This window comes from Rana temporaria, chromosome 2 (genome assembly GCF_905171775.1).
Source record: "Rana temporaria chromosome 2, aRanTem1.1, whole genome shotgun sequence".
In the NCBI taxonomy this organism is placed as follows: domain Eukaryota; kingdom Metazoa; phylum Chordata; class Amphibia; order Anura; family Ranidae; genus Rana; species Rana temporaria.
Genome location: NC_053490.1, coordinates 432037425 through 432063872, shown reverse-complemented (window position 1 = coordinate 432063872; position 26448 = coordinate 432037425). Strand labels below are relative to the sequence as shown.

The 26448-nt window shown below is 42.7% G+C and overlaps 1 protein-coding gene across 1 annotated transcript in view; it reads right to left on the bottom strand.

Moving 5' to 3' along the window:
- The window catches only part of MLXIPL (MLX interacting protein like), a 187254-nt gene extending 169499 nt beyond the window's left edge, over positions 1–17755 (bottom strand). The window contains exon 1 of the mRNA XM_040338321.1: positions 17468–17755. Coding sequence (XP_040194255.1) covers positions 17468–17691 — 224 coding nt within the window. The 5' untranslated portion in view covers positions 17692–17755. The remainder of the gene's footprint in view (positions 1–17467) is intronic.
- Positions 17756–26448: the final 8693 nt, after the last annotated feature.

Sequence of the window (26448 nt, the reverse complement as noted above, 5' to 3'; positions counted from 1 at the left end):
GATGTCATAGTGATATAGTGATGTCATAGTGGTGTGATGTCATAGTGGTATAGTGATGTCATAGTGGTATAGTGATGTCATAGTGGTATAGTGATGTCATAGTGGTATAGTGGTGTGATGTCATAGTGGTATAGTGATGTCATAGTGGTATAGTGATGTCATAGTGGTGTGATGTCATAGTGATATGGTGATGTCATAGTGGTGTGATGTCATAGTGATATAGTGATGTCATAGTGGTGTGATGTCATAGTGGTATAGTGATGTCATAGTGGTATAGTGGTGTGATGTCATAGTGGTGTGATGTCATAGTGGTATAGTGGTGTGATGTCATAGTGGTGTGATGTCATAGTGGTATAGTGATGTCATAGTGGTATAGTGGTGTGATGTCATAGTGGTTTGATGTCATAGTGGTATGGTGATGTCATAGTGGTATAGTGATGTCATAGTGGTGTGATGTCATAGTGATATAGTGATGTCATAGTGGTGTGATGTCATAATGGTATAGTGATATCATAGTGATATAGTGAAGTCATAGTGGTATAGTGACGTCATAGTGGTATAGTAGTGTGATGTCATAGTGGTGTGATGTCATAGTGGTGTAGTGGTATAGTGATGTCATAGTGATATAGTGATGTCACAGTGGTGTGATGTCATAGTGGTATAGTGATGTCATAGTGGTGTGATGTCATAGTGATATAGTGATGTCATAGTGGTATAGTGATGTCATAGTGGTATAGTGATGTCATAGTGGTATAGTGGTGTGATGTCATAGTGGTGTGTTGTCATAGTGATATAGTGATGTCATAGTGGTGTGATGTCATAGTGGTATAGTGATGTCATAGTGGTGTGTTGTCATAGTGATATAGTGATGTCATAGTGGTGTGTTGTCATAGTGATATAGTGATGTCATAGTGGTGTGTTGTCATAGTGATATAGTGATGTCATAGTGGTATAGTGATGTCATAGTGGTGTGATGTCATAGTGATATAGTGATGTCATAGTGGTGTGATGTCATAGTGGTGTGATGTCATAGTGGTATAGTGATGTCATCGTGGTGTGATGTCATCGTGGTGTGATGTCATCGTGGTGTGATGTCATAGTGATATAGTGATGTCATAGTGGTGTGTTGTCATAGTGATATAGTGATGTCATAGTGGTATAGTGATGTCAAAGTGATATAGTGATGTCATAGTGGTGTGATGTCATAGTGGTATAGTGATATAGTGATGTCATAGTGATATAGTGATGTCATAGTGGTATAGTGATGTCATAGTGGTATAGTGGTGTGATGTCATAGTGGTTTGATGTCATAGTGGTATAGTGATGTCATAGTGGTGTGATGTCATAGTGGTATAGTGATATCATAGTGGTGTGTTGTCATAATGATATAGTGATGTCATAGTGGTGTGATGTCATAGTGATATAGTAATGTCATAGTGGTATAGTGATGTCATAGTGGTATAGTGATGTCATAGTGGTATAGTGATGTCATAGTGGTGTGATGTCATAGTGGTATAGTGATGTCATAGTGGTGTGATGTCATAGTGGTATAGTGATATCATAGTGGTGTGTTGTCATAGTGATATAGTGATGTCATAGTGGTGTGTTGTCATAGTGATATAGTGATGTCATAGTGGTGTGATGTCATAGTGATATAGTAATGTCATAGTGGTATAGTGATGTCATAGTGGTATAGTGATGTCATAGTGGTGTGATGTCATAGTGGTATAGTGATGTCATAGTGGGGTGTTGTCATAGTGATATAGTGATGTCATAGTGATATAGTGATGTCATAGTGGTATAGTGATGTCATAGTGGTGTGATGTCATAGTGGTGTGATGTCATAGTGGTATAGTGATATCATAGTGATATAGTGATGTCATAGTGGTATAGTGATGTCATAGTGGTGTGATGTCATAGTGGTATAGTGATGTCATAGTGATATAGTGATGTCATAGTGGTGTGATGTCATAGTGGTATAGTGATGTCATAGTGATATAGTGATGTCATAGTGGTGTGATGTCATAGTGGTATAGTGATGTCATAGTGGTGTGATGTCATAGTGGTATAGTGATGTCATAGTGGTGTGTTGTCATAGTGATATAGTGATGTCATAGTGGTGTGTTGTCATAGTGATATAGTGATGTCATAGTGGTATAGTGATGTCATAGTGGTGTGATGTCATAGTGATATAGTGATGTCATAGTGGTGTGATGTCATAGTGATATAGTGATGTCATAGTGGTGTGATGTCATAGTGGTATAGTGATGTCATAGTGGTGTGATGTCACAGTGGTATAGTGATGTCATAGTGGTGTGTTGTCATAGTGATATAGTGATGTCATAGTGGTGTGTTGTCATAGTGATATAGTGATGTCATAGTGGTATAGTGATGTCATAGTGGTGTGATGTCATAGTGATATAGTGATGTCATAGTGGTGTGATGTCCTGGTGGTGTGATGTCATAGTGGTATAGTGATGTCATAGTGGTGTGATGTCATCGTGGTGTGATGTCATCGTGGTGTGATGTCATAGTGATATAGTGATGTCATAGTGGTGTGATGTGATAGTGATATAGTGATGTCATAGTGGTGTGTTTTCATAGTGATATAGTGATGTCATAGTGGTATAGTGATGTCATAGTGATATAGTGATGTCATAGTGGTGTGATGTCATAGTGGCATAGTGATGTCATAGTGATATAGTGATGTCATAGTGGTATAGTGACATCATAGTGGTGTCATAGTGGTGTGATGTCATAGTGGTATAGTGATGTCATAGTGATATAGTGATGTCATAGTGGTATAGTGATGTCATAGTTGTATAGTGATGTCATAGTGGTGTGATGTCATAGTGGTGTGATGTCATAGTGATATAGTGATGTCATAGTGGTGTGATGTCATAGTGGTATAGTGATGTCATAGTGGTATAGTGGTGTGATGTCATAGTGGTGTGATGTCATAGTGGTATAGTGATGTCATAGTGGTATAGTGATGTCAAAGTGATATAGTGATGTCATAGTGGTATAGTGATGTCATAGTGGTATAGTGATGTCATAGTGGTGTGATGTCATAGTGGTATAGTGGTGTGATGTCATAGTGGTGTGATGTCATAGTGGTATAGTGATATCAGTGATATAGTGACGTCATAGTGGTATAGTGACGTCATAGTGGTATAGTGATGTCATAGTGGTGTGATGTCATAGTGATATAGTGATGTCATAGTGGTGTGATGTCATAGTGGTATAGTGATGTCATAGTGATGTCATAGTGGTATAGTGGTGTGATGTCATAGTGGTTTGATGTCATAGTGGTATAGTGATGTCATAGTGGTGTGATGTCATAGTGATATAGTGATGTCATAGTGGTGTGATGTCATAGTGATATAGTGATGTCATAGTGGTGTGATGTCATAGTGGTATAGTGGTGTGATGTCATAGTGGTGTGATGTCATAGTGGTGTGATGTCATAGTGATATAGTGATGTCATAGTGGTGTGATGTCATAGTGGTGTGATGTCATAGTGGTGTGATGTCATAGTGGTATAGTGATGTCATAGTGGTATAGTGGTGTGATGTCATAGTGGTTTGATGTCATAGTGGTATAGTGATATCATAGTGGTATAGTGATGTCATAGTGGTGTGATGTCATAGTGATATAGTGATGTCATAATGGTATAGTGATATCATAGTGATATAGTGAAGTCATAGTGGTATAGTGACGTCATAGTGATATAGTGGTGTGATGTCATAGTGGTGTAGTGATATAGTGATGTCATAGTGGTATAGTGATGTCATAGTGGTATAGTGATGTCACAGTGGTGTGATGTCATAGTGGTATAGTGATGTCATAGTGGTATAGTGATGTCATAGTGGTGTGATGTCATAGTGGTATAGTGATGTCATAGTGATATAGTGATGTCATAGTGATATAGTGATGTCATAGTGGTGTGATGTCATAGTGGTATAGTGATGTCATAGTGGTATAGTGGTGTGATGTCATAGTGATGTCATAGTGGTGTGTTGTCATAGTGATATGGTGATGTCATAGTGGTATAGTGATGTCATAGTGGTGTGATGTCATAGTGATATAGTGATGTCATAGTGGTGTGATGTCATAGTGGTATAGTGATGTCATAGTGGTGTGTTGTCATAGTGATATAGTGATGTCATAGTGGTATAGTGATGTCATAGTGATATAGTGATGTCATAGTGGTGTGATGTCATAGTGGTATAGTGATGTCATAGTGGTATAATGATGTCATAGTGGTTTGATGTCATAGTGGTGTAGTGATGTCATAGTGGTATAGTGATGTCATAGTGGTGTGATGTCATAGTGGTATAGTGATGTCATAGTGGTGTGTTGTCATAGTGATATAGTGATGTCATAGTGGTGTGATGTCATAGTGGTATAGTGATGTCATAGTGGTATAGTGATGTCATAGTGGTATAGTGACGTCATAGTGGCATAGTGGTGTGATGTCATAGTGGTGTGATGTCATAGTGGTGTAGTGATATAGTGATGTCATAGTGGTATAGTGATGTCATAGTGGTATAGTGATGTCATAGTGGTGTGATGTCATAGTGGTATAGTGATGTCATAGTGGTATAGTGATATAGTGATGTCATAGTGGTATAGTGATGTCATAGTGGTGTGATGTCATAGTGGTATAGTGATGTCATAGTGATATAGTGATGTCATAGTGGTGTGATGTCATAGTGGTATAGTGATGTCATAGTGATATAGTGATGTCATAGTGGTGTGTTGTCATAGTGGTGTGATGTCATAGTGGTGTGATGTCATAGTGATATAGTGATGTCATAGTGGTGTGATGTCATAGTGGTATAGTGGTGTGATGTCATAGTGGTGTGATGTCATAGTGGTATAGTGATGTCATAGTGGTGTGTTGTCATAGTGGTGTGATGTCATAGTGGTATAGTGATGTCATAGTGGTGTGATGTCATAGTGGTGTGATGTCATAGTGATATAGTGATGTCATAGTGATATAGTGATGTCATAGTGGTATAGTGACGTCATAGTGGTATAGTGGTGTGATGTCATAGTGGTATAGTGATGTCATAGTGATATAGTGATGTCATAGTGGTATAGTGATGTCATAGTGGTGTGATGTCATAGTGATATAGTGATGTCATAGTGATATAGTGATGTCATAGTGGTATAGTGATGACATAGTGGTATAGTGATGTCATAGTGGTATAGTGATGTCATAGTGGTATAGTGATGTCATAGTGGTGTGTTGTCATAGTGATGTCATAGTGGTGTGTTGTCATAGTGATATAGTGATGTCATAGTGGTATAGTGATGTCATAGTGATATAGTGATGTCATAGTGGTGTGATGTCATAGTGGTATAGTGATGTCATAGTGATATAGTGATGTCATAGTGGTATAGTGATGTCATAGTGGTATAGTGGTGTGATGTCATAGTGGTGTGATGTCATAGTGATATAGTGATGTCATAGTGGTATAGTGATGTCATAGTGATATAGTGATGTCATAGTGATATAGTGATGTCATAGTAGTATAGTGATGTCATAGTGGTATAGTGATGTCATAGTGGTGTGATGTCATAGTGGTTTGATGTCATAGTGGTATAGTGATGTCATAGTGGTGTGATGTCATAGTGATATAGTGATGTCATAGTGGTGTGATGTCATAGTGGTATAGTGGTGTGATGTCATAGTGGTGTGATGTCATAGTGGTGTGTTGTCATAGTGATATAGTGATGTCATAGTGGTGTGTTGTCATAGTGATATAGTGATGTCATAGTGGTATAGTGATGTCATAGTGGTGTGATGTCATAGTGATATAGTGATGTCATAGTGGTGTGATGTCATAGTGATATAGTGATGTCATAGTGGTGTGTTGTCATAGTGATATAGTGATGACATAGTGGTATAGTGATTTCATAGTGGTGTGATGTCATAGTGATATATTGATGTCATAGTGGTGTGATGTCATAGTGGTATAGTGATGTCATAGTGGTGTAGTGATGTCATAGTGGTGTGTTGTCATAGTGATGTCATAGTGGTGTGTTGTCATAGTGATATAGTGATGTCATAGTGGTATAGTGATGTCATAGTGGTGTGATGTCATAGTGATATAGTGATGTCATAGTGGTGTGATGTCATAGTGGTATAGTGATGTCATAGTGGTATAGTGATGTCATAGTGGTGTGTTGTCATAGTGGTATTGGTATAGTGATGTCATAGTGGTGTGATGTCATAGTGATGTGATGTCATAGTGGTGTGATGTCATAGTGGTATAGTGATGTCATAGTGGTATAGTGACGTCATAGTGGTATAGTGATGTCATAGTGGTATAGTGATGTCATAGTGATATAGTGATGTCATAGTGGTGTGTTGTCATAGTGATGTCATAGTGGTGTGATGTCATAGTGGTATAGTGATGTGATAGTGGTATAGTGATGTCATAGTGGTATAGTGATGTCATAGTGATATAGTGATGTCATAGTGGTATAGTGATGTCATAGTGATATAGTGATGTCATAGTGGTGTGATGTCATAGTGGTATAGTGATGTCATAGTGGTATAGTGGTGTGATGTCATAGTGGTGTGATGTCATAGTGGTATAGTGGTGTGATGTCATAGTGGTGTAGTGATATAGTGATGTCATAGTGGTATAGTGATGTCATAGTGGTATAGTGATGTCATAGTGGTGTGATGTCATAGTGATATAGTGATGTCATAGTGGTGTAATGTCATAGTGGTATAGTGATGTCATTGTGGTATAGTGATGTCATAGTGGTGTGTTGTCATAGTGATATAGTGATGTCATAGTAGTGTGTTGTCATAGTGATATAGTGATGTCATAGTGGTATAGTGATGTCATAGTGGTATAGTGACGTCATAGTGGTATAGTGGTGTGATGTCATAGTGGTATAGTGACGTCATAATGGTATAGTGGGGTGATGTCATAGTGGTGTGATGTCATAGTGGTATAGTGATGTCATAGTGGTATAGTGATGTCATAGTGATATAGTGATGTCATAGTGGTATAGTGATGTCATAGTGGTATAGTGGTGTGATGTCATAGTGGTGTGATGTCATAGTGGTTTGATGTCATAGTGGTATAGTGATGTCATAGTGGTATAGTGGTGTAGTGATGTCATAGTGGTGTAGTGATATAGTGATGTCATAGTGGTATAGTGATGTCATAGTGGGATTATTCCTCACATTGTCTTGCTCTCCTCTGTGATCTCTCAGAGCTCTTTGAGGCGGTGCGGGAGATCCTCCCCGAGGTGCGGGGGATGGGGATCACGGTGTGGGTGATGGGCCCCCGGAGATTACCCCGATGATGTCATCAACCTCCTGGCTCTGATGGACTCTGTACAGAGGAGCTTACACTCTAATGTCCCCTCCCCCCCCGCAGTCACATCAGTCTCTGTACAGAGGAGCTTACACTCTAATGTCCCCCCCAGTCACATCAGTCTCTGTACAGAGGAGCTTACACTCTAATGTCCCCTCCCCCCACAGTCACATCAGTCTCTGTACAGAGGAGCTTACACTCTAATGTCCCCTCCCCCCACAGTCACATCAGTCTCTGTACAGAGGAGCTTACACTCTAATGTCCCCTCCCCCTACAGTCACACACTATTATGTCACTCCTGTATAATATATCTTGTATCTGAAGAAGCGGTGATGTCATAGTGATGTCATAGTGGTATAGTGATGTCATAGTGATATAGTGATGTCATAGTGGTATAGTGATGTCATAGTGATATAGTGATGTCATAGTGATATAGTGATGTCATAGTGGCATAGTGGTGTGATGTCATAGTGGTATAGTGATGTCATAGTGGTGTAGTGATGTCATAGTGGTGTAGTGATATAGTGATGTCATAGTGGTATAGTGATGTCATATTGGTATAGTGATGTCATGACAGTTGTTTGTATTCTCAACTGAACTGTCAAGCCATTAAATATCTGGTGTCAAAATCGGATCACATGTGCAGCACCATGACAACTACAGAATAAAAAAATGATTTGTTTATGCATACAGAGATCAGCCTTGTTAGCAGACCTGGAATAAACAAGTCTATATTAAGCAACATCCAAGATTATTATCCCATTAGCCCCAACATTAAAGAAACCTGCTAAATATTATCCCAGTAGCCCCCACATAAAAGAGACCCGTCTTATTTAATTTGGTTAGCCCTTCCAGAAAAGAGAACTTCACTCCATTAGCCTCCTCATTGTAAACTTCATATTTCCCATCCAGTCTACAACCCAGGATTCCAGCAACTAATTAACCCTTTCATGTTTGTTTGTTTTTTGGCACAGGCTGAAGCCTCGTACACACGACCGAGTTTCTCGGCAAAAACCAGCAAGAAACTTGCTGTTTTGTTTTTTTTTGCCGAGGAAATCGGTCGTGTGTACATTTTTTGACGAGGAAACTGTCGAGGAACTCGACGAGCCAAAAAGAAAGCATGTTCTCTTTTTCCTCGAAGGGAATGGAGAAAATTGGCACGTCGAGTTCCTCGACAGCCTAACAAGGAACTCGACGAGCAAAACGATGTGTTTCGCCCGTCGAGATCCTTGGTCGTGTGTATGAGGCCTGAGTTTCACAGCAGCACTTTTAAAGCCAGAGACTGCTCAGATCAATCTGGCACCCTATAACTTTAAAACGCATATTTCCACCTTTTTCAAAAACTGTATAATTGCACCCATATTGAAAAAAAGCTAACGTGCATTAATTTTTTTATTTTTTCCATTGGCGCCTGCAAAGCATTGCAACCACAAGCAGTGCATCACTGGTGCAATGCACAGGCCCCGCAGATTATTTCTTCAATCCCAGGTCTGTATGGAGGTACCAGAGGTACAAACCTTTGGTTATGGGGCTGTAGGAAGAAATCAATAGACTACGAGTGTGGTAATGCCGCCACGCTTGTGCTCCATTGAGAACTATGAGCCCCTTGGCTGGTGTGGAAGATGGGTCTTGTAGTATTTTATTCACAGATCTACTGTGTAAATGGATCTGAAAATGCGTCTGTACATGGCTTTGCTGAATTAAAATAAAAAAAATGCAGGATACTCAGGGTAACTCAAGATAAGTGTAAATTCTTATGTACAATGTAAAGGTAATAGTGGGCACATTTCCACACCCGGCATACACAGCTGCCACGTGAAGCAGACCACAGTAACAAATGGCTGTATGTGACTGTACACAGGTTTACCTGAAGAAACCTGTGCATGCATACAGGTGTACGACAATGGATGCAGACTGTCTGTGTTCAGGGGAAGTACAGCTTCAAGCAAGTGAGGTTTTCCACAAGTAGCGGCATAACTGTGTACAGCTGGATACATCCATTCATTACTATGGCTGGCGGTGCGCGGAAGCTGTGTATCCCAATGCTGCTTTAAACTTCTCCACAACTTTATCCCTGACCTGGCTGGTGTGTTCCTTGGCCTTCATGATGCTGGTTGTTGACTAAGGTTCTCTAACAAACCTCTGAGTTCTTCACAGAACAGCTGTATTTATACTGAGATTAAATTATACACAGGTAGACTCTATTTCCTAAATAGGTGACTTCTGAAGGCAATTGGTTCCTCTAGATTTTAGTTAGGGGTATCAGAGTAAAGGGGGCTGAATACAAATGCACACCACACTTTTCAGATATTTATTTGTAAAAAATTTGAAAACTATTTATCATTTTCCTTCCACTTCACAATTATGTGTCACTTTGTATTGGTCTATCACATAAAATCCCAATAAAATACATTTACGTTTTTGGTTGTAACATCTCAAAATGTAGAAAATTTCAAAGAGGTATGAATACTTTTTCAAGGCACTTATATAAAAACAGATCAGAGAGGTTGGCGTAGCCTGACAAATACTGGACCTACGCCTGTACAGAATTTCTTCTGTAATTGACTTTTAATCACTAACTGATCGATAACAATGGAGTCTGTTTACTTTGTCAATGATAGTCACACATTTTGCAATATGTATGATACAACATCATTATGAGGTCTCACAAACATATACAGATAATGGTTACCTTCCTTAAGGCTCGATTCACACCTATGCATGTTGCTTTTGAGCGTTTCTGCAATGCTTTTTGCAGTGCTTGCTGCGTTTTTTGACGTGTGTTTTTACCGTGATTTTACCGCGATTTGCGGGTTTTTTTTGCCAGTAATTTTAATTTTTTTTACATTTCCTTTAACAACCAGCTATAAACAGGTAAAAAAAAAAACACAAATCACGGCAAAATCGCGGTACTTGCGTTTTAGATGCAGGTCCATTGAATTCTATTGCATGCAAAACGCTGCTTTTTGCAGGAAAAAAAGTCCCTGACCCTTTCCAAAAACGCAGAGGCACAAAAAAGCATTGATGTGAACATGTTCCATAGGAAACCATGTTAAAAAATGTCCCTGCATTTCTGCAAAATGCAAAATGCATCAAAAAAAGCATTAGTGTGAATGGAGCCTAAAGGAGTTAGTTAGTTTTCACCTTAATGCAATCTATGCATTAAGGTGAAAAAACATCTGATGAGGCCGCCCCCCCCCCGAGCCCCCGTTTTACTTACCTGACCCCTCAAAAGTCCTGCGCTCAGTCCCGAGATCCTCTTCGCCGCTCAGCCTGGCCGCTGATTGGCTAGAGCGCACGGATTAAGAGCAGCGCAGCCATTGGCTGGCGCTGCTGTCAATTACATCCAGTGACGCGGCGCGCCGAGGGGCGGGGCTGAGTGATACAGTGAGCGGCTATGGCCGCTCGCTGTTTCACGGGAGCGCCCCCACAAGGACTCATCACCATGCGAGCTCTCTCGCATAAATGTGATGAGTAATTGGGGGGAGGACCAGAGACAGCCGCCGAGGGACCCCAGAAGACGTGGATCGGGGCCACTCTGTGCAAAACGAACTGCACAATGGAGGTAAGTATAACATGTTTGTTATTTTAAAGAAAAAATTTTTTTTTCCTTTAGTGACACTTTAAAGTGGATGTAAACCCCAAAAAAAAAAAATTTCTTTGCTGTCACAATGTACAGTATAAGATTTCCTATCATCTGTGCCCAGTCTTGCCACACAGAGTTAATCCAGCTCTGAGCAATCCTCTTTTATTGTTCAGTGAAATAAAACGGACTTGCAGAGACTTGCTGTGAGTGACGGGTTATTTACATATCTCATGCACTAGTCTGGAGACAGGCATTATTTTTTAATTCCCACCCCCACTCTTTTTCTGAAGTCATGTGGTTACTTTTCTGGATTTTGACTGGATGCTAGTGATCATAGCAGAATTTAGTGTAAGGGGAGTGTAGAGGTGGGCGGGGAGTCTACTGACATCACGACTCCACCCACAGAGCTCCAGACAGTTTTTCCACAGTTTTTCAGTTCTTATAACAGACAGAGGGGAGACATTAGACAGGTAAGGATACATGCAGGAGGCACGTCGATTCTAATAGATCAGCACTATGGCAGTAGTTTAGAAAGGATGAGAGTGAGTTTACATCCACTTTAACCTCTTGTCAGCCATCTAACACATATGGGCGTCAGCAGGGTGAGTGAACGAAAAGAAAAAAAAACAGATCCCTGTACCAACACAAACAATGTGTGATGCGATAATCTCTCGTGCCACGCTAATGTTTTCTGACAGGGGAGGGGGACATGGGTGTCCGCTGAAATTTTTTCAGAGGGGGGCGCTTCGGCAGCGCCCCCACGTTAAAATGTAAAAACACCCCACTGTGCCCCCTGCATCTTTCAATATCTCTTTGTCACTACTGTGTACCCCCTCTCCACAACTGCACCTCTGGACCCCTTTACATTACACCGCACCCCACAGCTCTGGACCCCTTTACATTACACAGCACCCCACAGCTCTGGACCCCTTTACATTACACAGCACCCTACATCACTGGACTTCTTTACATTACACCGCACCCCACAGCTCTGGACCCCTTTACATTACACAGCACCCCACAGCTCTGGACCCCTTTACATTACACAGCACCCTACATCACTGGACTTCTTTACATTACACCGCACCCCACAGCTCTGGACCCATTTACATTACACAGCACCCCACAGCTCTGGACCCCTTTACATTACACAGCACCCTACATCACTGGACTTCTTTACATTACACAGCACCCCTTTCCCTTGACTGAAACACTACACTATATTGACAGTATATTTATTTCAGGTCAAAAAGAGGAACCTTTTGGAATGAGGGACAAATGGATTTGATTCCAGAAGAAGGACAGGCACTCTAAATAAGGGACAACTAGAGGGGAGAGGAGCGCTGCAGTCACCGCTTAAATCGGCCCCAGGGCCAGTTCGGCCCGCTTCTGGCTCTCCCCGGCGATTCCAGGGGGGGACAAACGACCCCCCTTGCCCTATGGAGCGGATGCCCATGGAGGGGGACTTACCACCCACCAGAATACACAGATCAGTGCTTGCAGTCATTGGCTTCGAGCAATAATCGAATACTGGTTTTCCAGCATGACCGTTCAATAGAAACCGGTTGTTATGCCTAGTACACACGATGAGGCCTCGTACACACGACTGAGAAACTCGACGGGCGAAACACATAGTTTTGCTCGTCGAGTTCCTTGTGAAGCCGTCGAGAAACTCGACAAGCCAATTTTCTCCATTCCCGTCAAGGAAATAGAGCACATGCTTTCTTTTTGGCTCGTCGAGTTTCTCGACAGTTTCCTCGACGAAAATGTACACACGACCGGTTTCCTCGGCAAAAAAATATCTCCCAGCAAGTTTCTTGCTGGTTTTTGCTGAGAAACTCGGTCGTGTGTACGAGGCCTGAGAGTATTGGACGATTGATCGGCCGTTTTTTTTTGCATGCTAGTCTCATATCGAAAACGAATAAGTTGCTAAAGTTACAAAAATTCTCATAAGACAATACGACTTCCCGCAATGATGTAATGCATTGTATTGTATTGTATTGTATTGTATTGTAATGTAATGTATTCTTTCGTTTCCGAGCATTTCCCGGTCTTGGTCACTTGATTTTTTTGGGGTTGAGTACTGTACTGATTAAACGAAAATCATTTGTTCTGTTATTGTACGAGAACAATTTTCGTGTTTGTCTCTTTGGATAATTTTGCATGCATTTTTGTGATCGGCTCTCGAAAGCTGTGTACTAACGATCAGATTATTGTACGATCGCTACGAAAACTGTATTTTTTTGTCCGATCTTCTTATGTGTACTAGGAATGAGAGCTGTTTCAGACAGCAGTACACGTGATCTTAAAGTAGTTCAGTTCATGCTGTGACAGCCAATCAGAGGGGTCACATTAGCAGGAACTTTGCTTCTTGTTGTTCAGATCCCTTTAACCCCCCTGGCGGTATTCCCGAGTCTGACTCGGGGTTAAATTTCTGTGCTGCGATCGGTAACCCCGAGTCAGACTCGGGCTCGCCTTGCTGAATCCACAGGCTTGGTTTACTTACCTTGTCCCTGGATCCAGCGATGCCACCGCGCTGTGTGAGCGAGCGGGTGCTCGCTCGATTCACACAGTGCCTCTGTGTGCCTCCGATCTCCGTTCCCTGCGACGTTACGACGCACGGGGGCAGAGAACGGCGCCAAATTCAAAAAGGTAAACAAACACATTACATACAGTATACTGTAATCTTATAGATTACAGTACTGTATGTAAAAAAATACACACCCCCCTTGTCCCTAGTGGTCTGCCCAGTGTCCTGCATGTACTTTTATATAATAAAAACTGTTCTTTCTCCCTGCAAACTGTAGATTGTCCATAGCAACCAAAAGTGTCCCTTTATGTCAAAAGTGATTTTAGAGCAGCTAGAAAACAGCAATAATAAATTATAATCACTTGCAGAATTGTGCGATAGCGATTTGTGGGGAAATTCGTCATAAAAAAATAAAAGTAATGACAGCGACAATTCTGCAACTGAGCAAATTTCAGTGATTTTGAGTTGATTACATTATTGAATAATTTTTTATTATAATTACATTATTATTTGTTATAATTATTTATAGTTATTTATTATATCATAATTGATGTTTTGTTTTTCGAACTTTATCATACCCGGGATGCCTACTAGACTCTTGTTTGGACAGATTTAAGTGAGTTATTCCTAAGAATTACAGGCCTACAGTATAAAACGCCAAATTTCCATGCAAAATAATTGTCCCGCTTTCAGCACCTAAATCCAGAAAGAATAATACCGCCAGAGAGGTTAAAATTGATACATAAATAAAATAAAAATAAACCAAAGTAAAAACTTTTACAGATAACTACAGGTACAATATTGCTTCCCAACATAACTTTTAATAAAGTAAACCAATTGATTTTTTTTTGTATGGTGGGGGGGGATCCTTCTGGCAGGGGCCCTGGGGTACTTGTCCCATTTCCCCCTTCCCATCCATGAGCAGATGGGATGATGATGTATGGTGTATAAGAGGGTAGAAGGGGATTGCAGTGTAGATGGGATGATGATGTATGGGGTATAAGAGGGTGGAAGGGGATTGCCGTGTAGATGGGATGATGACGTATGGTGTATAAGAGGGTGGAAGGGGATTGCCGTGTAGATGGGATGATGATGTATGGGGTATAAGAGGGTGGAAGGGGATTGCAGTGTAGATGGGATGATGATGTATGGGGTATAAGAGGGTGGAAGGGGATTGCCGTGTAGATGGGATGATGATGTATGGGGTATAAGAGGGTGGAAGGGGATTGCAGTGTAGATGGGATGATGATGTATGGGGTATAAGAGGGTGGAAGGGGATTGCCGTGTAGATGGGATGATGATGTATGGTGTATAAGAGGGTGGAAGGGGATTGCAGTGTAGATGGGATGATGATGTATGGTGTATAAGAGGGTGGAAGGGGATTGCCGTGTAGATGGGATGATGATGTATGGGGTATAAGAGGGTGGAAGGGGATTGCAGTGTAGATGGGATGATGATGTATGGGGTATAAGAGGGTGGAAGGGGATTGCCGTGTAGATGGGATGATGATGTATGGGGTATAAGAGGGTGGAAGGGGATTGCAGTGTAGATGGGATGATGATGTATGGGGTATAAGAGGGTGGAAGGGGATTGCCGTGTAGATGGGATGATGATGTATGGTGTATAAGAGGGTGGAAGGGGATTGCAGTGTAGATGGGATGATGATGTATGGGGTATAAGAGGGTGGAAGGGGATTGCAGTGTAGATGGGATGATGATGTATGGGGTATAAGAGGGTGGAAGGGGATTGCCGTGTAGATGGGATGATTATGTATGGGGTATAAGAGGGTAGAAGGGGATTGCAGTGTAGATGGGATGATGATCTATGGGGTATAAGAGGGTGGAAGGGGATTGCAGTGTAGATGGGATGATGATGTATGGGGTATAAGAGGGTGGAAGGGGATTGCCGTGTAGATGGGATGATGATGTATGGGGTATAAGAGGGTGGAAGGGAATTGCAGTGTAGATGGGATGATGATGTATGGGGTATAAGAGGGTGGAAGGGGATTGCCGTGTAGATGGGATAATGATGTATAGAGTAGAAGGGGATTGCAGTGTAGATGAGATGATGATGTATAGAGTAGAAGGGGATTGCAGTGTAGATGAGATGATGATGTATGGGGTAGAAGGGGGTTGCAGTGCAGATAGGATGATGATGATGTATGGGGTAGAAGAGGGTAGAAGGGGGTTGTAGTGTAGATGAGATGATGATGTATATTGTAGAAAAGGGTAAAAAGGGGTTCGCAGTTTAGATGAGATGATGATGAAGATGTAGGGTGTAGAAGAGGGTAGAAGGGGATTGTAGTGTAGATGGGATGATGAAGAGGGTAGAGGGGGATTGCAGTGTAGATGGGATGATGATGATGTATGGGGTAGAAGAGCGTACAAGGGGATTGTATGTGGTAGAAGAGGGTAGAAGGGGATTGTATGGGGTAGAAGGGGTTTGTATGGGGTAGAAGAGGGTAGAAGGGGATTGCAGTGTAGACCGGATGATAATGTATGGGGTAGAAAAAGGTAGAAAGGGGTTGCAGTATAGATGAGATGATGATGTATATGGTAGAAAAGGGTAGAAAGTGGTTTGCAGTGTATATGAGATGATGATGAAGATGTATGGTGTAGAAGAGGGTAGAAGGGGGTTGTAGTGTAGATGGGATGATGATGATTATGAGGAGGGTAGGGGGGATTGCAGTGTAGATGGGATGATGATGATGATGCATGGGGTAGAAGAGGTTAGAAGGGGATTGTATGGGGTAGAAGGGGATTGTATGGGGTGGAAGAGGGTAGAAGGGGATTGTATGGGGTAGAAGAGGTTAGAAGGGGATTGTATGGGGTAGAAGAGGGTAGAAGGGGATTGTATGGGGTAGAAGGGGATTGTATGGGATAGAAGGGGATTGTATGGGGTAGAGGAGGGTAGAAGGGGATTGTATGGGAAAGAATGGGAATGTATGGGGTAGAGGAGGGTAGAAGGGGACTGTATGGGGTAGAAGGGGAATGTATGGGGTAGAAAATGGTAGAAGGGGATTGTATGGGGTAGAAGGGGAATGTATGGGGTAGAGGAGGGTAGAAGGGGATTGTATGGGGTAGAAGAGGGTAGAAGGGGATTGTATGGGGTAGAAGGGGATTGCAGATAGGATGATGATGATGATGATGATGTATAGTATAGAAAGGATTGTATGGGGTAGAAGAGGGCAGAGGGGGATTGTATGGGGTAGAAGAGGGTAGAAAAGGATTGTATGGGGTAGAAGAGGGCAGAGGGGGGTTGTATGGGGTAGAAGAGGGTAGAAGGGGATTGTATGGGGTAGAAGGGGATTGTATGGGGTAGAAGGGGATTGTATGGGGTAGAAGGGGATTGTATGGGGTAGAAGAGGGTAGAAGGGGATTGTATGGGGTAGAAGAGGGCAGAGGGGGGTTGTATGGGGTAGAAGAGGGTAGAAGGAGATTGTATGTGGTAGAAGAGGGTAGAAGGGGATTGTATGGGGTAGAATGGGATTGTATGGGGTAAAAGAGGGTAGAAGGGGATTGTATGGGGTAGAAGAGGGTAGAAGGGGATTGTATGGGGTAGAATGGGATTGTATGGGGTAGAAGAGGGTAGAAGGGGATTGTATGGGGTAGAAGAGTGCAGAGGGGGATTGTATGGGGTAGAAGAGGGCAGAGGGGGATTGTATGGGGTAGAAGAGGGCAGAGGGGGATTGTATGGGGTAGAAGAGGGTAGAAGGGGATTGTATGGGGTAGAAGAGGGCAGAGGGGGATTGTATGGGGTAGAAGAGGGCAGAGGGGGATTGTATGGGGTAGAAGAGGGCAGAGGGGGGTTGTATGGGGTAGAAGAGGGTAGAGGGGGATTGCAGATAGAATGATGATGATGATGTATAGTATAGAAAGGATTGTATGGGGTAGAAGAGGGCAGAAGGGGATTGCAGTGCCGATGGTGAGTGCGGAAGATCAGGGCCACTTCCTGGGATTGTAGAAATCAGGGACAGCTGTCAGCTCCTGCAGAGTCGGGACTCACCTGTAGGCCAGGCTCATACACTCGAAGAGTCGGGTCAGCGTGGGATCGATGCTGCTGGCTGGGACCTTGCCCGGACCCTCGGCTTCTTTCCCCCGGTGGGGTGAGGAGACCATGAAGTGGCCGCTGTGGATGACCTGCAGCCGGGGACGGAGCCCCTCGGTATCCGAGTCCGAGTCGGAGTCCGGTGTGGCCCCCGGGATCTGTCCAGAGCTGCAGCTTGCCATGTTGCCCGCACACCCGAGGAAATGACAGCCAGAGGGGGACACTCGGACAGCTAAGACACGCCCCCAGCAGGTAAACGCCAATAATAACAAGAGAGGAACTAAGGACTGCAAGCGCTCTCCAATCGGCAGTGAACACTAGGCGCAGTATCTGCATAACCACGCCCCTTCCAAGTTTATTCTAGCAAGGCACGCCCCTCTGTCAGGTGAGGGTTGTATGCTGCTGGCATGGCAGCCCCTTGCAGTGGTTTACAGGTAGGGCACCCGGGAGGGAGAGAGGGTGGCATCGCACAGTGTGGAGATTCTATTATCCTTACCACCTACCTACATAACTTTATTATTATAAGTTTCCTATCGATGAACTTCTTGCAACACTTTGCTGGCTAAATATTAGTGCATGGGCGTGTCTTGTGTCGTCATCTCTCATAACAAACAAGGTGTTACATAAATGGGTGCTCAGATTTTCACAGACACCTGAATACAGTCAGCTTTGATTGAGGAGAAGGCCTGGCAAGGGGATCAATCCAGGCATAGAAGTTGATTTAATACAAGCAAATACACTGTTTACTTAGCGAGGGAATTTGCCCCCAAGCTTAGTGAATGTGGTGAAGTTTCACTTTGCAAAGAATAGCCAATCATGTGCAAGGAAAAGAAAAACAGCATTTTTGCTTGCCTGTGATTGGATGATGGAAGTTACCTCATTCACTAACCTCTGGGGCAAAGTCGCTTGCAAAGTGCAATTTCCCTTGCAAAGTCTATTTGCCTTTTGTAAATCAACCCCATGGTCTACCTTTTGCAAAAATGTAATACATGAGCCTACATTGATGAAATAAAAAAAATGTGTATTATTACATTTTTGTGCTGAAACCTGAAGAATATTGCAAGTGCAATCAGTGCATTGTGGGTGCAATGTACAGGCTTCTACATTGTTTATATCCTAGCTGCAGGAGGTAAGAACTTTATGTTGTGGGGCTGGAGGAAGTAAACAATGGTAAACAAAAGTGTGGTGATGCTGAGGATACAGTGGTGGTGCTTCCATAAGGGAGCACGGGTGCCGCCCCCTCTCTCTAGCCACCCCCTCTATCACCAATAGATAGATTCATGCATTGCAGAGCAGGCGGAGGGGCACACTAGCAGCATTTGATGGACACAGTGGGAACATGTGATGGCACAGTGGGAGCATTTGGTGGGGCACAGTGGCAGCATTTAAGGGGGCACAGTGGGAGCATTTGATATGGCACAGTGGCATCATTTGATGGGCACAGTGGGAGCATTTGATGGCATAGTGGGAGCATTTGATATGGCACAGTGACAGCATTTGATTGGCACACTGGCAGCATTTGATGGACGCAGTGAGAGCATTTGATGGGGCACAGTGACAGCATTTGATGGGGTACAGTGGGAGCATTTGGTGGGGCACAGTGGCAGCATTTGAGGGGGCACAGTGGGAGCATTTGATATGGCACAGTGGCATAATTTGATGGGCATAGTGGGAGCATTTGATGGCACAGTGGGAGCATTTGATATGGCACAGTGACAGCATTTGATTGGCACACTGGCAGCATTTGATGGACACAGTGGGAGCATTTGATAGGGCACAGTGGCAGCATTTGATGGGGTACAGTGGGAGCATTTGATGGCACAGTGGGAGCATTTAATGGCACAGTGGGAGAATTTGATGGCACAGTGGGAGCATTTGATATGGCACAGTGGCAGAATTTGATTGGCACAGTGGGAGCATTTGATGGCACAGTGGGAGCATTTGATATGGCACAGTGACAGCATTTAATTGGCACACTGGCAGCATTTAATGGACACAGTGGGAGCATTTGATGGGGCACAGTGGCAGCATTTGATGGGGTACAGTGGGAGCATTTGGTGGGGCACAGTGGCAGCATTTGAGGGGGCACAGTGGGAGCATATGATATGGCACAGTGACAGCATTTAATTGGCACACTGGCAGCATTTGATGGACACAGTGGGAGCATTTGATGGGGCACAGTGGCAGCATTTGGTGGGGTACAGTGGGAGCATTTGGTGGGGGACAGTGGGAGCATTTGATGGCACAGTGGGAGCATTTGATGGCACAGTGGGAGAATTTGATGGCACAGTGGGAGCATTTGATATGGCACAGTGGCAGAATTTGATTGGCACAGTGTCAGCGTTTGATGGGCACAGTGGCAGTGATTGATGGGCACAGTGAGGCTTGCTATTGATGTTTTTTTTTCCAGAAATGTTCAGTTTGTTTGCGCCCCCCCCAAAAAATTGAGCACCAGTTGCCACTGCTGAGGAAGATAGGAATAGTAGTCACTAGGAATGAGCTGAACACCCCTGGGTTCAGTTCGCACCAGAACACTGTGAACAGGCAAAAAGTTCTAGAAAACATGCAAACCCTATCAAAGTCTATGGGATACAAACATGAAAAAATCAAGTGCTAATTTTAAAGACTTATATGCAAGTTATTGCCATACAAAGTGTATGGGGACCCGGGTACTGCCCCAGGGGACATGTATCAATGCAAAAAAAAGTTTTTAAAACTATTGTTTTTTTAGGAGCATTGATTTTAATAATGCTTAACCACTTAAGACCCGGACCTTTAGGCAGCTAAAGGACCCGGCCAGGTTTTGCGATTCGGCACTGCGTCACTTTAACAGACAATTGCGCGGTCGTGCAACGTGTCTCCCAAACAAAATTGGTGTCCTTTTTTTTTTTCACAAATAGAGCATTTTTTTGGTGATATTTGACCACCTCTGCGGTTTTTATTTTTTGTGCTATAAACAAAAATAGAGCGACAATTTTGAAAAAAATTCAATATTTGTTACTTTTTGCTATAATAAATATCCCCCAAAAATATATAAAAAACATTTTTCTCCCCAGTTTAGGCCGGTACATATTCTTCTACCTATTTTTGGTAAAAAAAATAAGCGTTTATCGGTTGGTTTGCGCAAAATTTATAGCGTTTACAAAATAGGGGATAGTTTTATTGCATTTTTGTTCATTTTTTTTTTTTACTACTAATGGCGGCGATCAGCGATTTTTTTTCGTGACTGCGACATAATGGCGGATACTTCGGACAATTTTGACACATTTTTGGGACCATTGTCATTTTCACAGCAAAAAATGCATTTAAAATGTATTGTTTACTGTGAAAATGACAATTGCAGTTTGGGAGTTAACCACAAGGGGGCGCTGATGGGGTTATGTGTGACCTCATGTGTGTTTACAACTGTAGGGGGGTGTGGCTGTAGGTGTGACGTCATCGATTGTGTATAAAAGGGATCACTCGATCGATGATGCCACCACAGTGAAGAACGGGGAAGTTGTGTTTACACACAGCTCTCCCCGTTCTTCAGCTCCGGGGACCAATCGCGGGACTCCAGCGGCGATCGGGTCTTGCGGTCCCAGTCTCGAAGCTTCGGACCGGGTCGCGGGCGCGTGCCCGCGACCCACAGCTGGGTACTAGCACAGGACGGTCACGTACCTATACGTGCATGTGCCCAGCCGTGCCATTCTGCTGACGTTAATGTGCAGGAGGCGGTCCTTAAGTGGTTAAAGTGAGACAATAAAAATGAAATACTGTATTCTTTTTTTTTTTATCAGAAAAGGTGTTTATTGAAAAAAAGAATCATACACAATTACAAACATACACATTACATTGTGCAGCAGAAAGAATACCAAGTACAGACTTTATCCTAACACATTACTCTTCTCATACAAAAGGATACAAAGCAAGGTATTCTGTACCCAAACAAAATTATTGACATTGTCATACATAGTGCTGTACCATATCACAACAAATTCTTTCTCCCTATTACCTCAACACGGGGGAGAAATATTCTTTTAAATATCGTGCCTGGGGGTCTCTTTAGTCTGCTTGTAAAGTGGCACATCTGTGCGATATGTAGAACATGCGACAGCAATAATACATTTTCCAAAGGAAAGAATGTCATTTAGATTTGCTCTCAAGTCCTCAGTCACTCCAAGGCAATGAACAGTCCGTTAATTTTTTTTTTGTTTGTTTTATTGAGGGGATTAAACGTGGATGGGGTATAGGAAGTATGGGATGTCCAGTGAATTTTAGAACAATCAATTGGGACGACTTTTAGAACAAAGAATTGGAACAACTTATATACACTCTGGTATATACAGATTTCTTCCTTCAGCACAAGTCTCAGGCCCCGTACACACGGCCGAGGAACTCGACGTGCCAAACACATCGAGTTCCTCGGCCAGTTCAGCCCTGAAGCCGCCGAGGAGCTCGGCGGGCCGAGAGCTCCCATAGAACAACGAGGAAATAGAGAACATGTTCTCTATTTCCTCGCCGAGGTCCTCGTCGGCTTCCTCGGCCGAAAGTGTACACACGGCCGGGTTTCTCGGCAGAATTCAGCCAGAAACTCGGTCGGAAGCTGAATTCTGCCGAGGAAACTGGTCGTGTGTACGGGGCCTTACTGCAGATCATGACTCCTCAGCTCCTCCAGCACCCTACTTGTTTGAGCTCCCAGGCACAGCTAGCACTGCATGGTTAGGACTGACACTGGCTCAGCCAGGCCTTAGCAACTGCCTTTTGCAGGCAGAGACCGCAGGCCCCTCTTTGTGTCGTAATGAACTGTATTATATATACTATAGGGGTTTCAGAATATATTTCAAATATATTCAGAATATTTTTTTTTTTTGCACCGGCGACACACAAAATATATTACATTTTTTTATTTTACTATAGGGACTGCACTATATACTCTGAACTGTATTATATATACTATAGGGACTGCACTATATACTCTGAACTGTATTATATATACTATAGGGGCTGCACTATATACTCTGAACTGTATTATAAATTCTACACAGACTGCACTATATACTCTGAACTGTATTATATATTCTACACAGACTGCACTATATACTCTGAACTGTATTATATATATATACTACACTAACTGCACTTTATATTCTGAACTGTATTATATATATATTACACTGACTGACTGCACACTACACTAATTACCTGCCTAATCTCTATTCATTCACTATGCCTTATATAATGTGGGGAGTGACCCTGAGTCATGATTGGCCAAAGGCATCCTGCCTTTGGCCAATTATGGCTACCACACCGCGCTGTGACTGGCCAAAGCATGCAGGTCAGGTACATGCTTTGGCCAATCAGCAGCTGTCAGTGCAATCTCGCAGTGCATTATGGGGCACTCCACAGCGGGCAAACTTGCCACGAGCGCCCTATATGTTCGTTGTTCAACGAACATGTACGTTCAACTTGAACATCGGGACCATCCTTAGTAGTCACCCTATTCACAGCAGAAGGAGAGTCCCGGACAGCCGAGTCTCTCGTGCAATATCGCTAGATAGAGATGGGCTTAGGTAAGTATTAGGGGGTCTTCTGCACATTTTTTTTTATCTTAACCACTTGCCGATATATGGCGGCAGGTCAGCTCTATTGTGCAAATCGCTGTACCGGTACGGCGGTTCCATTAAGAGCTGATGTGCGTGGCCAGCGCCCGCAATGTCTTCAGGCCACCCGCGATCACTCCTCAGAGAGGCAGAATGGGGAATGTAAAGAAACAGATCCCCGTTCTGTCAGGTGAGTAGAGAGAGATTGTCTGTTCCTAGTGATTAGGAACAGCTATCTCTCTCTACTCCCAGTCAGTCCCCTCCCCCCACAGTTAACACCTCCCTAGGGAACACTTAACCCCTTAACCCCTTGATCACCCCCTAGTGTTAAGCCTGTCCCTGCCAGTGTCATTTATACAGTAATCAGTGCATTTTTATAGCTCTAAACGCTGTATAATTGTCAGTGGTCCCAAAAAGTGTCTGATCTCTCTGCCGCAATGTCGCAGTCCTGCTAAAAACCGCAGATCACCGCCATTACTAGTAAAAAAAAATAAGATAACAATGCCATAAATCTATCGCCTGTTTTGTAGACACTATAACTTTTGCGCAAACCAATTAATATACGCTTATTGCAATTTTTTTGTACCATAATTATCAAAATAAGTTTGGCTAAATTTGCTTAGGTATACTGCGTGAAGCAAATGAAATTATTAAATACAAAAATAATTGTGAAAGAAACTCAGTGCAAATACATATGATGCAATCACAAAAGAAGGTGTTGGTTATCACATATTGATTGACAGTAAATAGTCCATAAAATATGAGTAGTTGGCCGATATGAAATTTGCCCATGGTGACACACGAAACACCCAAGAAAACGTGATAGGATTAAAGATGTAGCTTCCACCTCTGCACACGCTGCCGCTTACCAGCTATAAATCATCTCCTATTACGGGAGATCATACATGCTTTTAATTTCTTACCCAGCCCAAGCCTTTAAGGAGCACACCAATAATGTCAGCATCTTCACCAGAGGAGATCCTCACAGGTATATGTATCCAATTGATCCCCATGAGAAAATAAAAGCTTCCATAGTATAAAATCCTTATGGTTTTATTGAAAGTTAAAACTGATTACACTTACATTTATGCAGAGTAAAAACTGGCAATGAAAAATACTGCAGCCCGTCACTCCGGGACCTGCATGTACGCGGTGACGTCAGCAGTCGCTTCTCCCTACACATTTCGTCACACCTGACGTCGTCCTCGGGCACGGGCGGCGTGCTGACTCACCGTCTTAAATCATCTGAACATCAAAAGGTCACAACCCATTTTGAACTTTGAATGACGTAAGTCGGCCATCTCAAAACAGGGCAAATGCCCACACCTTACAGCACTGACAAATTATATTAGAAAAAAACAAAAAAAAACTGAAAAAAACAAATGCATAAAAAAGTGTAAGGTGAAACAATTTTAAGTTGCTCGGCGGCCGAAAAAGTCCAACTCTTCCCGGCCATGTGCACCAGACGATCTCCCCATGATGTTATAAACTGATGAAGAAATTATTTTTTTACATTTTTTTGGGGATATTTATTATAGCAAAAAGTAAAAAATATTGTAGCTTTTTTTTGTTTATAGCGCAAAAAATAAAAAACGCGGAGGTGATCAAATACCACCAAAAGAAAGCTCTATTTGTGGGGAAAAAAAGAACATCAATTTTGTTTGGGTACAGCATATTAACCTTTAAAATTAGCACTTTAGATTTCTCCCATAGACTTTTAAAGAGTGTTCCGCGGCTTTTCAAATTGTTCGCTGTTCGGCGAACGGGCGAACAGCCAATGTTCGAGTTGAACTCATGTTCGGCCCGAACATAAAGCTCACCCCTAGTTATAACCATCCACTGCTCTATCCAAAATGCAAAAAAAAAAAAAATATATGTTTGCCTAGAATGCATTAAGATTAAAAAAACTTTTGCCTTTACAACCACTTTAAGGTAAGTTGGGGGGGGGGGGGGTGCAGTTTGAGGGTGAGGGGTTGGAAAATGTGATCATGCTTTATGTCACACCCTAAATATGGGTGAAACACGGTCATAAAGGTGGACTATAAAGTATCTGTAAAACCCTAAGGCCTCGTACACACGACCGAGGAACTCGTCGTAAATGAAACATTGTTTTCCTCGACGAGTTCCTTGTCAGGCTTGTCGAGAATCTTGACAAGCTTTCTTTGCATACACACTGTCAAGACCAAATCTCGTCGTTCTCAAACGCAGTGACGTACAACACATACGACGGCACTATAAAGGGGAAGTTGGATTCCACTGGCACAACCCTTGGGGCTGCTTTTGCTAATCTCATGTTACTGTGTGTTAAGTAAAAGTTCGGTAAGAGACGATTTGCACTTTTCAGTCTGTTACAGCGTGAAAAATGTGCTATTTCCAATACGAACGCTACTTTTACCGAAGGTGCGCTCCCATCTCATACTTTATTCTGAGCATGCGCGGGTTTCTAAGCATACACACGAACGTGTTTCTCGTCGAAAACCAGCCCGACGAGGAACACGACAAGGAAATTGAGACTCCCGACGAGGAAAAAGAGAACTTGTTCTCTATTTTTTCTCGTCGAGTTCCTGGACAGTTTCCTCGACGAAAAACATACACACGACCGTTTTTCCTCTGCAAAAAAGCTTTCCCACCAAGTTTCTTGATGGATTCTGTTGAGGAAAACGTTTGTGTGTACGAGGCCTTACATATACCCAGTGAAGTGACTGACACGAGGTGATACAGAGATGAAGCACATCCTCCTACATACGTTGTACATGTTTATCTGCAGTCTTATCTTCCCTACATGAGTTCAAAGTGCTGCTTTTATAAAGGTTGTGTGAGAGTTCACAAAAAAGGGGGTGGAGAACTGAAGTTACACTCTGCAGAACTCATTGAGAAGAGTTTTGAGAGCTGTTTGGGGGAAAGAAACACACCCCTCTTTTAATTTAATATTCTGGAAAATTTGTTAGCTTAAAAATAATTCTCCAAGCACCTCAGCTTTCGAAGAGAGTGAAGACGGGCTGCGCAGACAGCAGGACAGGTAAGTATAATGCCTCTCCTATACAGGGGTACCTGCTTAATTTGGAAACAAGGCCGCTTTTTACGCAGTAAGAAACCAAAAATGTAATATATTGCAACTTACCGATCATTAGAAGTGGTGGCTACACGCGTTTCCTTTTTTTAGGCTTTTTCCATCTGTTTTCACCTGGTGATACAGCCAGTAACACACCACATCTATTAGAGTACCTCCACTCTGGATGAAGGAGCAGGGTGGCAACTTTGGATATAAATATACTTTCAGATTTAAATACACTAACAAAATAAAGTCAGACTCTTGCTAATGCTCAGTTACAGGAAATATTTTTTTTTCCTTTTGGG